The sequence below is a fragment of the Paramisgurnus dabryanus genome, chromosome 17, assembly GCF_030506205.2.
Source record: "Paramisgurnus dabryanus chromosome 17, PD_genome_1.1, whole genome shotgun sequence".
In the NCBI taxonomy this organism is placed as follows: Eukaryota; Metazoa; Chordata; class Actinopteri; order Cypriniformes; family Cobitidae; genus Paramisgurnus; species Paramisgurnus dabryanus.
Genome location: NC_133353.1, coordinates 12,906,338 through 12,919,860, shown reverse-complemented (window position 1 = coordinate 12,919,860; position 13,523 = coordinate 12,906,338). Strand labels below are relative to the sequence as shown.

Here is a 13,523-nt window from a genome sequence, read left to right as displayed (position 1 = left end):
TGTGAGAGTGAGATATTTTAATGTGAGAGATGTTTGTGTGTGATAATGAGATATCTTTATTTGTGAGAGTGAAAGAGATATTTGAGAGTGAGATATGTTTGTGTGCGAGATATTTGTGTGTGGGAGTGAGATATTTGAATGTGAGAGATATTTGTGTGTGAGTGAGATATGTATGTGTGCAAGTGAGAGATATTTGTGTGTGGGAGTGAGATATTTGTGTTTGAGATATTTGTGTATGGAAGTGAGAGATATTTGTATGTGAGAGTGAGATATTTGTGTGTGTGAGTGAGATATTTAAAATGTGAGAGATATTTGTGTGAGAGATATTTGTTTGTGAGAGTGAAGATATTTTTGTTTGTTTGTTTTTGTGTGATAATGAGAGATCTTTATTTGTGAGAGTGAAAGATGTTTGAATGTGAGAGATATTTGTGTGTAAGATTTTTTAAAGTGAGATATGTATGCGTGCAAGTGAGAGATATTTGTGTGTGGAAGTGAGAGATATTTGTGTGTGAGAGTGAGATATTTCAAATGTGAGAGATATTTGTTTGTGAGATATTTGAGATTGGGAGTGTGCTTTTTGAGTGTGAGAGGTATTTGAGTGTAAGACTGAAAGGTGTTTGTGTGTGAGAATGGGATATGTTTGTGTGAAAGATATTTGTGTGTGAGATATTTGAGGGGGAGAGATATTTGTGTGTGAGATATTTGAGAGTGAGATATGTTTGTGTGCGAATGAGAGATATTTGTGTGTGGGAGTGAGATATTCAAGTGTGAGAGATATTTGAGTGTAAGACTGAAATATGTTTGTGTTTGAGAGTGGGAGATGTTGTGTGTGAAAGATATTTGTTTGTGACAACTGAGTGTGAGAGATGTTTGTGTATCAGAGTGAAAGATGTTTACGTGTGAGAGATTTTTGTTTCAGAGATGTTTCTGTGAAAGAGAGTTTGTGTATGTGAGAGAAAGATGCTTGTGAATAAAAGATGTTTGTATGTAAAAGTGAATGAGATGTTCATCTGTAAGAGGTAAGACAATGGCTTACATGTTTTTTTGGGACATTTCTGGCATTTGTGGAATCCCCATGATGTGCCCACCGTCCCACAGCAAACATCCTGCTTAGACAGGCCAGGCAGAGCTTTCCCACACTATAATGAAATAAAACACAATCAAATCCAAATTAAATGAGTTCCTGAAAGTGAAAGAGGGAGATACTCATCTGCAAAATAATGAGACACACATCTACACACTTTAGCACAGACCCATACATAATTCAGCTCACGCACAACTTTCACAAATCCCAATTTTCTCTGATCAACGCACTGATTCGTTTTTCCTGGCTAAATCTAATCTGCAGAACTAACAACGAACCTAAAAGCACTCTGAGAGACAGCAATGTGACACATGCAAACAACTGCCGACAGTGCCATTACCAAAAGGCAAGATCTCCCTTGCCTTCCTCTCTTCTGACAAGACAAGACAACGTCGCAAATTAAGTCTGAATGGGTGCAAACACAGCCAAGGCACTTTACTATTAGAGAAAGTAAACACACAAGACTTAGATTGAGGTTAACCTGATAATAATAACTTGATGGATGAACAACTATGGGAACAGAAGACAAATGGCTGTTCTTTGACAAAGAAAACAAGAACAAAGTTAAAACTTTTGAGAATTTGACCTGCAGTTCTCTTCTTATCACAATGTTTTGGATGGTGTCCAATCACACTTTTCATTTTTGCCTTCTTATGTTCTACCATTTATAATCCAATGATAGCTGAACAATGAAAATCTCATTATAGTTAGATTAAAAGTCATTTAAGGCAGATATGAGGTAGAGATAAAAGTAATTAAGGTAGAGTAAGAAATAGATACAGACAGGATCAGAAATATAAGCAGAGGAAGACGTAGATAGAGATATAAGAAGAGGGATAGCTAGAGATAAAAAATATAGTGTAGGAGATAGATGTAGATAGATAGATGTGCATAAATAGAGAAAGACTAGAGCAGGTGTTCAATCTTGCTCAATGTCCCTTCATAGTAGGCCTAGACACCTCAGAGAAAAAGATAGAGACTAAGAAGAAGCTGAGGTAAACATCATCTCTCTTACCTGCATTCCAGTGGTCTCCTGGAAGCATCGTCCCAGCTGGCTTTTGGATGTCACCGGCTGGTACTGGAGGTATGTTTGTTGGTTGGGGTAAATGACTCCGCCATGATTGTGCCCGTGCTGGATGCTCTGACTACTGCTGGACTCGGTGATGTGGTAAGTGAAGGAGTGGCTGGCCTGTGAGTTCTTCACTTGCCCATTACTGTCCACAGGAGACACCTGGTGAATCTGAACCGAAGCTTCTGGGGGATGTTTCACATGGACATTCACCAAACCTACAGAAAAAGGAGTGCTTTACAATCACCTAAATTCCAAAACCATGAAATAAGCACTTACAGAGCCAGTTAGGGCTGGACAAAAGTGACCAAAAGTCATATATGGTAATTTTGGGGAGATCAGTAAATATCTCGGTATTTTCTACAAATTAGAATAAACGTTAAAGGGGGGAGGGGGGTCTAATGCTATTTAATGCATTCTGGCTCATTATAGGCTTGCCGCGATAGTCGGTGAAACGGTGATTACCGGTGCTTCAGCCTCTCACCGGTTAGATCACTTGCTCACCGCCACACCGTCTTTTTGATATTTTTGTGTAATTAAATCATTTAGTTTCGTTAGAGAGAGCAAACACACTAACAAGTGAATGTGTCTGCTGCCTGAATTCAGCGGAGCTGAACGCGCGTCACGTCACAGAGCAGCAGGTGTTAGATTTCATTTATTTCTGTCAGAGTTTGCGAAGCGAGCTGACCGATCAGTCGATGGCAGAAGCCGCATGCTTACTCGTTTTTGTTATAAGATACATATATGATGTTTAATATAAGCGAGATCGCTGTTGTTGTGTTTTTCATCAAGAAAAATAATAAACCCATCATTCAAGCAGCGCTTTATGGAGAAGTAGCCGGTTGCTCTGCTTGGGACTGGCGGGTTCTGTGAGAATTACCTGCACACATTGACAAAAGCACTTAAACCAGCTGTTGCACTCGCATTGCACGGAAATTCATACACGATTGAACGCAGCGTACGCAGACACTGCATTTAAACAGTTGCGTAATTCAAAAGTGAAAGTAAAGTAAAATGTGCACGTCTGCATGCGCATTTATAAGCCCCTCCCACCCGGGATCACCGGGTTTGTGACGCGCCGATTAACTGGTGGGGAAATTCTGTCACCGCAGCAACCCTAACTCATTAACACTGCAAATAAAAAAGCAGTTGGACGTGTGATGAAGTATTTCTCCAGAGTTTCGCAAGTTTCAAAAATCTGTTTTAAACATGAAAAATGTATACGTAACTATTTTGGTTTGTTTCTTTTATGGGCAATATCAGTGCAGGAAGTACAGTGGAAGTCCTTACAGTATATGGGCACTTTAACCGGAATAGCATAATGTTGTTGTTTGTGAGGGAAATTTAAGCTTGATCAGCTTCCCAAACAACCCAGTCTTATGGAAACAATGGATATAGTTTATTTATCCAGGTTAAAATAGGGAAAACATGGAAGTGTTTGGTGGCTTCTAAATTAATTCCTGTTTGGATCCTAAAGAATGAATGGGGCTAGGCTAAATGCTAACACATTCACGACACGCTGTACAAAGATTAAATGTACGCATTGAAAAAAGATAAGATAATTCTTCTAAGTTGAGGTAAGAACATAGTAAAATGAAAAACTGGTGATTTCCTTTAATGCTGGATTTTGTTGAAATGGGCCAGTCACAGTGATAAACGTAGGTCATGAGTCACAGGCGGTAAGCAAAACTGTATCAATTGTCTGTGTTTTGTTGTCAATCGACATGTAAGTGCATATAAAGTAAACGGCAGAAACATGTAGTGAATTATAAGTTATCGAGAAATAGTGGGACAATGTTTTGTGTGTGCTGCTTGCTCGTGACTCGCTCTGCACGTGGTACGCCTCCAGGAGCTCGGGTTTATTCGGAAAGAATTGTTACAGCTGATCTGTCTTTTATAAATTTGATACAATTAATAATCACCTTTTTTAAAACAGCGTATGATAAAAATAAAACTCAAAGACAGGGATTTCCTCCCTGTTTGAATATATATAGCTGCACAACATGCCAACATCTGACCTCATTGTACATTTCTGGTAAAGCTTTGGTTGCAAAGAGGGATGGACATTTCAAACCATAGCAATATAGACAATGTCTCATAACATATACCTGGGAAAATACTGATATATTATCCCTACAGCCTTTGAATACCAAATTTCTAATTGTGAGATAAATCAAAACATACATTTTAGGAAACTTACCTTGGTTTTGTCCAGTGCCATAGGTTAGGGGAAGAGTGTGTGTTGAGTGGACATGTGTCTTCTGCCCATTTACCACTGTCTGTTGCCCCTGGTGACCGTTGGGATTTAGCATTTGGCAGAATTTCCCGGTAAAGTTGGGTGGGCACTGGCACTTGTCCCGAGCACTGCATTTTCCTCCATTCATGCAGGGTAAATGGCAAACAACTAAAACACACAAACACAGAAAGTAAATGTGTCATCACAAACATATCCCATGACACTGTGGAATATAATTCAACAACCACTTCTTGTTTAGAGAGACGCATACAATTTATTACAAACACAATCATACACGCACAGCTGGATAAACAAACTTTTCATCAGTTTAGATATTCCCAGCTTTTTGCTTAAGTATGTGTGTGTTTCCCATATTAGTGTGCTTCCTATTGAGGAACTTTAAAGTGGCCTGTGATGACAGTTTTGAGTGACACATTTCCACCACAACATGTAATTATGGTGATGGCTCATGCTGCCATAAAAACATCTTCCACTTTCTTTTTCGCTTACAGTATATTTCAGAAAGTTCAAAATCCTACTTGAGTTTCACATTTACTGCTGGAGAATTACTACTACTAAAATAATAAATGGGTGTAATTTTCGCATAGCTGAGATGAATAAATGTCTAGGGTTGACATTTTATGGTGGTATGATTGCGTTGTGGTACGGGACCCTAAATGAATGACATTCATTCATTTCCATTCATAAACAGATATTCGTTTAAAAAAGTTCCCAACCCAAAGCCACACAATTTAATTAGCCATCATGAACTCATCAGGCTAAATGCTCAATAAAACATGATGGCTGTCATGACCACCACACCCACTTAGCACGTGATGTCATTTCCTCCAAACCGCATCTACTTACTGCGGTCAGACACACAGCATCTAAACTCAGACATTACAGACTTCTATAATTTTATACAAAGCTATTAATGAATACACACTTGCCCAAACCTTAACACTAACAGAAAATCTTTTGCATTTATTAATAATAAAAACATTAATATAATGTCTCCAGATGTCCTCAAAGGGAGGTTTTGTCATATTTTGGACATTTGTAACCAGACTAGGGCTGGGCCGATACCACTTTTTTGTATCTGATACCGATGACTGATACTAGATGACTGAACCTTGAGTATCTGTCAGTACCGATCCAATACCATCTCTATCGCCTTTTTAATCAATTAAGCTGCAAATAATACATTTGTTAGCCCTACAAAAAGCTTAAACAGAGCCACAGAACATTTTACTGTGCAAATTCAAGCCCCAATAAAACATTGTGCAACACTGCTGCTTAATTTTTATTTTAATGTTTCAAATAGACTAGTGGCAACATTTTTAGTTAGTCAGCACAAAAATGTAAAATAAAATTAAAGGTGTAACTTTGGGCAATTTACAGTGCAACTTTGTGCAAATCATGTTGCTCAGCAAGTTCGCTTTATGCCAAGTTACCATGACAGTACAGGTTTGTGTTGGTATCAGATCAGATTGTACTCCCCGACTTCTACAATATCCGATCCTGCCATTTTCGCTAATATTGATACTGAATTTCGGATCGGCAAACCCTTAAACCAGACTAAAGGGCCCTATTTTAACGATCTGAAATGCAAGTGCGAAGCGCAATGCGCAAGTGACTTTGTGGGCTGATCTTGGGCGCTGTTGCTATTTTCCCGGCGGGAGAAATAACTCTTGCGCCAGGCGCAAATCAATAAGGGGTTGGTCTGAAGTAGGTTCATTATTCATAGGTGTGGTTTGGGCGTAACGTCAAATAAACCAATCAGAACGCTATCCAACATTCCCTTTAAACGCAAGGGCGCAAGTTCCATGGCGGGTTGCTATTATTATGACGGATTTACCAGGCGCACGCCAGGAGCGGTTCACAGCCGAGGAGACCTACGTTCTTGTAAGAGCAGTCAAAGACAGAGAAGTTGTTTTGTATGGGGATAGGAGAAGGCCGCCCAAATCAGCGTAGGTTAAACAGGCGTGAGAGGAAATAGCCACAATTGTCTCATCAGCTGGCATCCCCATCGTTGCGCCAAGCGCTACAATGATGTCAGGAGACGGGGGAATCCCAAGCTTGCCAGCATAAATCGGGCACGCCGTGTAACGGGAGGTGGATCTGCCTCCACACATGACCTGACGCCAGCAGAGGACATCGCTGCGTCCACCCTCACTGCTGAAAGGGTTTGGGGGCTTTGAAATCGGATCCCAGAAACGCAAGCAAGGTCAAACCCCAAAGTACTCTTACAAATCAAGTTCATATACATTAAGGTTTCTTATGAAAATATTTTAATCGTTATTTGCATGAGAATTTTTTTAACGCAGCCACACAATAAATAAAAATATCACCACAATGCTCACCACTATGATTCCCCTTATCTAATGTGTTAATATTTTTTATTGTAACAATTTATGATTTGCAAAAATAACTGTTGCATCTGTGTAGATTAGATAAGCAAAGTGTGTGCGCGTTGTGCACGCTATACATTATGGTCAAGCATGCGCCCTTAAAATAGCATAATGAACCACGCGCATAGCGCCACTGACTTTAAACTAGTTTTTTTTGGTCAGTGGCGCAATTGTTTTTTGAAACTGCAAAATAGCATCAGGGATGGTTTGCGCCGCAACACGCCTCCTTTTTTGCGCTGAACCGCCAAGGGAACGCAAGTTTATTCCCTAGTTTGCCGACGTGCGTCTGTGGAGGAAAATCCCGCTGTGCGCCGGTGCAAAATACGAATGATAAATGCGTCACTGACAAAGTCAATTGCGCTGGGTGCAAGATAGGGGCCTATAGCTTAAGAACCCCACATTTACCAAAGAATGCATACAAACACAGTACATTATCTCAGATTCAATCTCTTTTACTGCCCATGCATTTATATAAATACATACAGTCTCACAAAACCATAATTTACCCATTTCCATATTCTCTCCATTCCAACTCTAGTGGAAAATCTAGGAATATGGTGTCTAAGTAGAAACTGGAAAAGAGGCAAAGCACTGAATAACAGTAAACAAGTGAAATGTGGTAAAGTCATCAAGCAAGAGCAGAATGCCACCCAAACCCAGTCCCAGATCATTAACTTTCACTCACACAAACACGACTGCTTTTACATAGTTTATTGGGTGAAAAAAAACTATACGAGAGATATATATGATGAGAGGATTTTCAGTTGTCAAGTGTGGTTTTACTACAGAAGTACAAACACATACACAGAAACAAACAGATAGGCTGACAGCTGGAAGCTGCTCTAATGAGAGGCCTGGCAGTAAAGACTTCAGCAGGGGAGACTGTGGCTGCTTGGCCCAGTTTTTATACTTTGTCGAATAACTCTGGTGGAATAAACATTAGGATAGCACAACTGTGAAAATTAAAGCTTAAGATTTCTGGGTGGAAAGACTGAAATGTCAGAAAACATTTTGTAAATTTATTTACTGGTAATCTTGTGCCAAACCCCAAAATAAGCTTCAGGGGTTTTTCTCTCCTCAACAATAACTTATGGATGATTCATTATCTTTTGTTTATTTTGTATGTGTAAGCGTATTCCAAAAATGATGTTCCGACTATTCACAACTTTTTATACACTTTATAATCCTGTTTTATGAAGCGTTCAAGTCCTCCTGTATTGTCCGTATTTACGAGCCGGTAAGTTGTGTTTACAACGTCAGGTACATTCAAGTCTTTTTAAGGAAGTCTGCAAAGCCATATATGCGAATGTGCAAAGTCCCTCCCCCAGAGGATATCATTCTTTAATGGATTAAGATTGGCATTTTTACTGGAAGGTGAGACTAGAGAGGTCATACTGACCGGTGTGATCTCCCCCCTTCATATTAACACTGTAAAAAAATGATATTGTATTAACTTAACAAGTCAGAACTTTAAAAGGTAGGTTGAATTGACTTGCATAATAAAGATGTTTAAACGTCATGCTGCATCATCACGCATCTTGGTAATATTAAATATTAAGTCACTTTCGTCGGTGCAAGAACCCATTGTGCCTTCTTTTAATGAGGAAATCGACCTTTTGCAACTAGACCTCACAGTTACGTCACTGAAAGCTGCTGCGCGCAATGTGGTGGCAGAAAAACAGTGGAAATGAATTAGACACAAGTAAAACGAACAATATAACTCACTAGAAAATGTCTTCTTGTGCTGTTAAGGGTCAGAATAGGAATGGCAAAAAAAGACTACCTTCATTTTTATAGTATACCGTCATCGAAGACACCATTTGAAGATAAACGTACGTGTTTATGGTTGCAATAAGCCCTTAAACGGACAGACTGGAGTGATGAAATCATTTGGAATTTTTTTTAAATAATTAGAATAGAACATAATTAAAAGTCTGTTCCCTCTATGTGTTTTTTTTTGCGTTTTCATCACGTTAAGTTTATAATTGATTTAGAAGGATTAAAGATTTAAATGAGTTCATAATATTAATAATATCACCATAAATTAAATATTTCATAATTTTTCCGTTTTCTATTACTTATTTTTACCTTATATCTTAGCCTATGTCTTCTTCCTGTTTGTTCTAAAATTATGATGTTTACATACTTAATAAATATATAAATATAGCACACACACACACATGATGTAAAAGTGTTATTAATATATAAACAGGCCTATCCAAATTAATTTGTATGTAAACATAATAGTTTTAGAGCAAACACGTAGGCTATAAATATAAGGAAGAAATAATAGAAAACAGGAAAATAATGAAATATTTAATAAATGATATTATATAGAATACATGATAGTATTGCTTTTATACACTTACCTAAAGGATTATTAGGAACACCTGTTCAATTTCTCATTAATGCAATTATCTAATCAACCAATTACATGGCAGTTGCTTCAATGCATTTAGGGGTGTGGTCCTGGTCAAGACAATCTCCTGAACCCCAAACTGAACGTCAGAATGGGAAAGAAAGGTGATTTAAGCAATTTTAAGCGTGGCTTGGTTTTTGGTGCCAGACGGGCCGGTCTGAGTATTTCACAATCTGCTCAGTTATTGGGATTTTCACTCACAACCATTTCTAGGGTTTACAAAGAATGGTGTGAAAAGGGAAAAACATTCAGTATGCGGCAGTCCTGTGGGCAAAAATGCCTTCTTGATGCTAGAGGTCTGAGGAGAATGGGCCGACTGATTCAAGCTGATAGTAGAGCAACTTTGACTGAAATAACCACTTGTTACAACCGAGGTATGCAGCAAAGCATTTTGTGAAGCCACAACACTCACAACCTTGAGGCAGATGGGATACAACAGCAGAAGACCCCAAAGGGTACCACTCATCTCCACTACAAATAGGAAAAAGAGGCTAGAATTTGCATGAGCTCAACAAAATTGGACAGTTGGAGACTTGAAAAAATTTTGCCTGATCTGATGAGTCTTAATTTCTGTTGAGACTTTCAGATGGTAGAGTCAGAATTTGGCGTAAACAGAATGAGAACATGGATCCATCATGCCTTATTACCACTGTGCAGGCTGCTGGTGGTGGTGTAATGGTGTGGGGGATGTTTTATTGGCACACTTTAGGCCCCTTAGTGCCAATTGGGAACGTTTAAATGCCACGGCCTACCTAAGCATTGCTTCTGACCATGTCCATCCCTTTATGACCACCATGTACCCATCCTCTGATGGCTGCTTCCAGCAGGATAATGCACCATGGCACAAAGCTTGAATCATTTCAAATTGGTTTCTTGAAAATGACAATGAGTTCACTGTACTAAAATGGCCCCCACAGTCACCAGATCTCAACCCAATAGAGCATCTTTGGGATGTGGTGGAATGGGAGCTTCATGCCCTGGATGTGCATCCCACAAATCTCCATCAACTGCAAGATGCTATCCTCTCAATATGGGCCAACATTTCTAAAGAATGCTTTCAGCACCTTGTTGAATCAATGCCACATATAATTAAAGCAGTTCTGAATGTGAAAGGGGTTCCAACACAGTATTAGTATGGTGTTCCTAAAATCCTTTAGGTGAGTGTATGTACTTTAGCGATTCATACTGTAAAATTAATTGATTTACCAATAAAGAACTATACATTACATACATGTACACATATAGCCAAGCTATTTAATCTTTTAATTTATCTAAAAAATAAACGTAACATGGTGAAAACGCTATAAGAAACATTACACTAAAGAGAAACATAGGGGAGACAACAGACTTCGAAAGAACACTGAATAGTTAAAAATCACAGTTTAACGCTAAAACACTTCACACCGCTATTGCCGAGCTGTCACTTTCTGCCACCAGTTGAGCTCCGCACACAAACAAAACGTCATCTCTGTTTGCAAACACGCAAAAGGTCTATAGGATCATGGCAGCCCTTATTGTTGTCTTGTTGTTTATGTGTGGAGAGTCACATGGCCTTGATACCTCGTGCTCTTCTGTCTTGACCCTGCCCCCTCAAGAGTGTTTTTGTTATTTAATAAACTCTTTCGCTTAAGAGCTGTCTGCATCTGGGTTCTGTGTCCCCAACAGCTGACAACAACTCATCTTTGCCTTTTAAGCATTTCTTCATTCATAACTTGTCATGTAATATTTACTCTGTAATTAAATTTATTGTTTCAGTGATACATCATTTATTTAATTAGTTAATTATATGTAGCACAACTAAACTCCACCCTCTCGTGTTGAGTTGTGGGTAATATCAGCCGTTTGAGTGTCCATGGATCTACACTTCAAATTTTTACTTAAAACAGTGGACCATCCGGGAACTTTATGGATGCTAATTGCAACATTCTTTGATTTGGGACATACTAGAGCTGGCGAAAAAACCCCATCTGTGATTCTCTGATTCTCATGCGTGTCTCATCAGTAAAGCCATTTTTCGGTGATTTGTAGTAAACCGCTATCACCTGCTTTCAGATGGAGCGGCATTTACTACACAGAGCCATATTTCACCAAAAGCTAGGCAAAATAGCGGAAGATCGTCTTTGATTATGAACGTGATTTTGTCTAGCTGCTTGGTGAAATACAGCTCTGTGTAGTAAATGCCGCTCCATCTGAAAGCAGGTGATGGCGATTTACTACTAATCACCGAACCGGCTTTACTGATGAGACACGCATGAGAATCTCGGGCGATTTTTTGCCCACCTCTAGGACATACCAATTTTAATTTCAAATACTATTTAGGATAGATAGTATGCAGATTGGGACGTAGGGGAAGTTTGCAGATAGATGCAGCTTCTTTTCGTTTGGACATAGACGTCTAAATCAAAACATCACTGTTAACCCAGCACTGACTAGCAAATCCAAATCAGCTTGTTTTCCAGTAACGCCTCACTGCAGAACACAACATCCAGGGGGCGGGGTTGGATCCAGATCCAGGGGGCAGGGGTTGGATTCAGATCCAGAGATCTCTTCCCACTGAATTTTGATTGGTCGGCAGTTTTACCACAAGACACGTCATACACGTGTTGTTGCGTTACCATTTCCGCATTAAGTCATAACTAAATTAAGTAATTTTTTTGACATAAAAACAAACTTTACTTATGACTACAATAAAAGTAGCGCCTTTAAGGTAAAATGTAAGTTTTTTGCTATAATGTTACGAGTAATCTTACCACATGCAGTTTAAGACCTATGAATTGTATAAAGTATAAACATGCTATAATTATTTATGTTATTTAGAAATTAATAAATTGAATGCTTATCTTGTATTTACTTGTTTTAACGCGTCTTTGCTTACAGCCATTAGGAAACAGCAGATGGTTTACTTTTTTTTTTAATGTGCTAATAAAAGATATCAAATAAATTTGTGTTTTTATTGTTCTTGTATAGGAATAGCTGTGTAATAAGTGGGATAATGTACAAAAAATCACTTCAGTGATATCGCACTGTCAGGAACGTGTCCCTTACATCCCCTCACACCCAACTGTGATACTTTCTAAATGATGAATCTTTCTCGACTATATTATTAATCAAACATAGACTTAAACTGATAAGAGCAAATGTTGGCGACAACAGGTTGCAATTTATTGTGGGCTGCAACAACGCAACGGTTCATTTGGCGGAACAAAGTATATAAAGTGGGAGGAGTTGCATCTAGATCCAACCCCGCCCCCTGGATTTCGTGTTCTGCAGTGAGGACCATCTCTTGTTTTCTGGAGCTGATCCTAGCAATCTCGGGCCATAGGCCACCGTGCTAATGTCCTCAACATATACTTTACAGTCCTGGGACATTGATCATGACATCCATCTTTTCCACTTGCTGTCATCAACAAATTGCTTTTAAATTGTTTATACACAGAGAAAAGGAAATAAAGGGTTGATCGACCAGAACTCTCACAGAATTAAGATTTTACCCAGTAACTAAGGTATACAGTTTGGGTAGCAGCTTATAAATATAATACTGAAAAAGTAAGAATACAGTTTGTGTGCTTTGACAATGATTTTGACCCCCTTAGAGTAGAAGTGATGGAGAAATAAACAAATCAAACTACAAAGAACATAGAAAATCTTATGCATTACTGTAATAGATTACACCTACAATGTAATTACATTAAATGATCATTAATCTGCATATTGATTTTTACTGTGGTAATACCTTGGTAATTTTATAAGACAGCCAATTGATCTATTGATTGCTTGCACAAGGCTTTTATTTGCTGCATAAAGTATCAATTCACTATCAATACCGAGGTACCAGAGGTTTATATTGTTACACAGCCAAACCTTTGGTATCGATCCAACTCTAATGAGTATGTGTGTGTGCGTCTCCAGTCTCCACACTGCTGGAGCTCGGCCTGCAATCTCTCCCAGCTGTGTCTGGATCAGAGCTAAGACGCCGTTCTACGTTCCTTATAAGGCCTCACACACTCACCCACTCCAGACGTTCACCTCATTCAGACAAATGACTTGATGGAGAGAGAGAGAATGAGATCTTAGCACCAAGCGCAACCTCTGTTTAAATTACGTCTATTCTGGCCATCCGCAGGAGCGTCTGTCAGAACGCTTACTCCTCTGAGCTTTCCTGACCCTCTTATATGGAATATCTGTAGCTGCTGTGTACATACGACAAAACCCACTGATGAAAACAATCTTCAGTGTGCCAGACCAAGCTGAATGCTCCCCTTGTGTCCGCAGTGTAATTTGATTTGAAAGTGGCATTATGTAAC

The 13,523-nt window shown here is 38.9% G+C and overlaps 1 protein-coding gene across 2 annotated transcripts in view; it reads right to left on the bottom strand.

Moving 5' to 3' along the window:
• Nucleotides 1-13,523, bottom strand: part of ltbp1 (latent transforming growth factor beta binding protein 1) — a 122,029-nt gene that overhangs the window by 56,917 nt on the left and 51,589 nt on the right. For both annotated transcript variants that reach the window (XM_065245005.2, XM_065245006.2), the window contains exons 6-8: nt 4,354-4,557; nt 2,100-2,371; nt 1,037-1,139 (exon numbers count right to left, since the gene is read on the bottom strand). In XM_065245005.2, the coding sequence (XP_065101077.2) occupies nt 1,037-1,139; nt 2,100-2,371; nt 4,354-4,557 (579 nt within the window). The remainder of the gene's footprint in view (nt 1-1,036; nt 1,140-2,099; nt 2,372-4,353; nt 4,558-13,523) is intronic.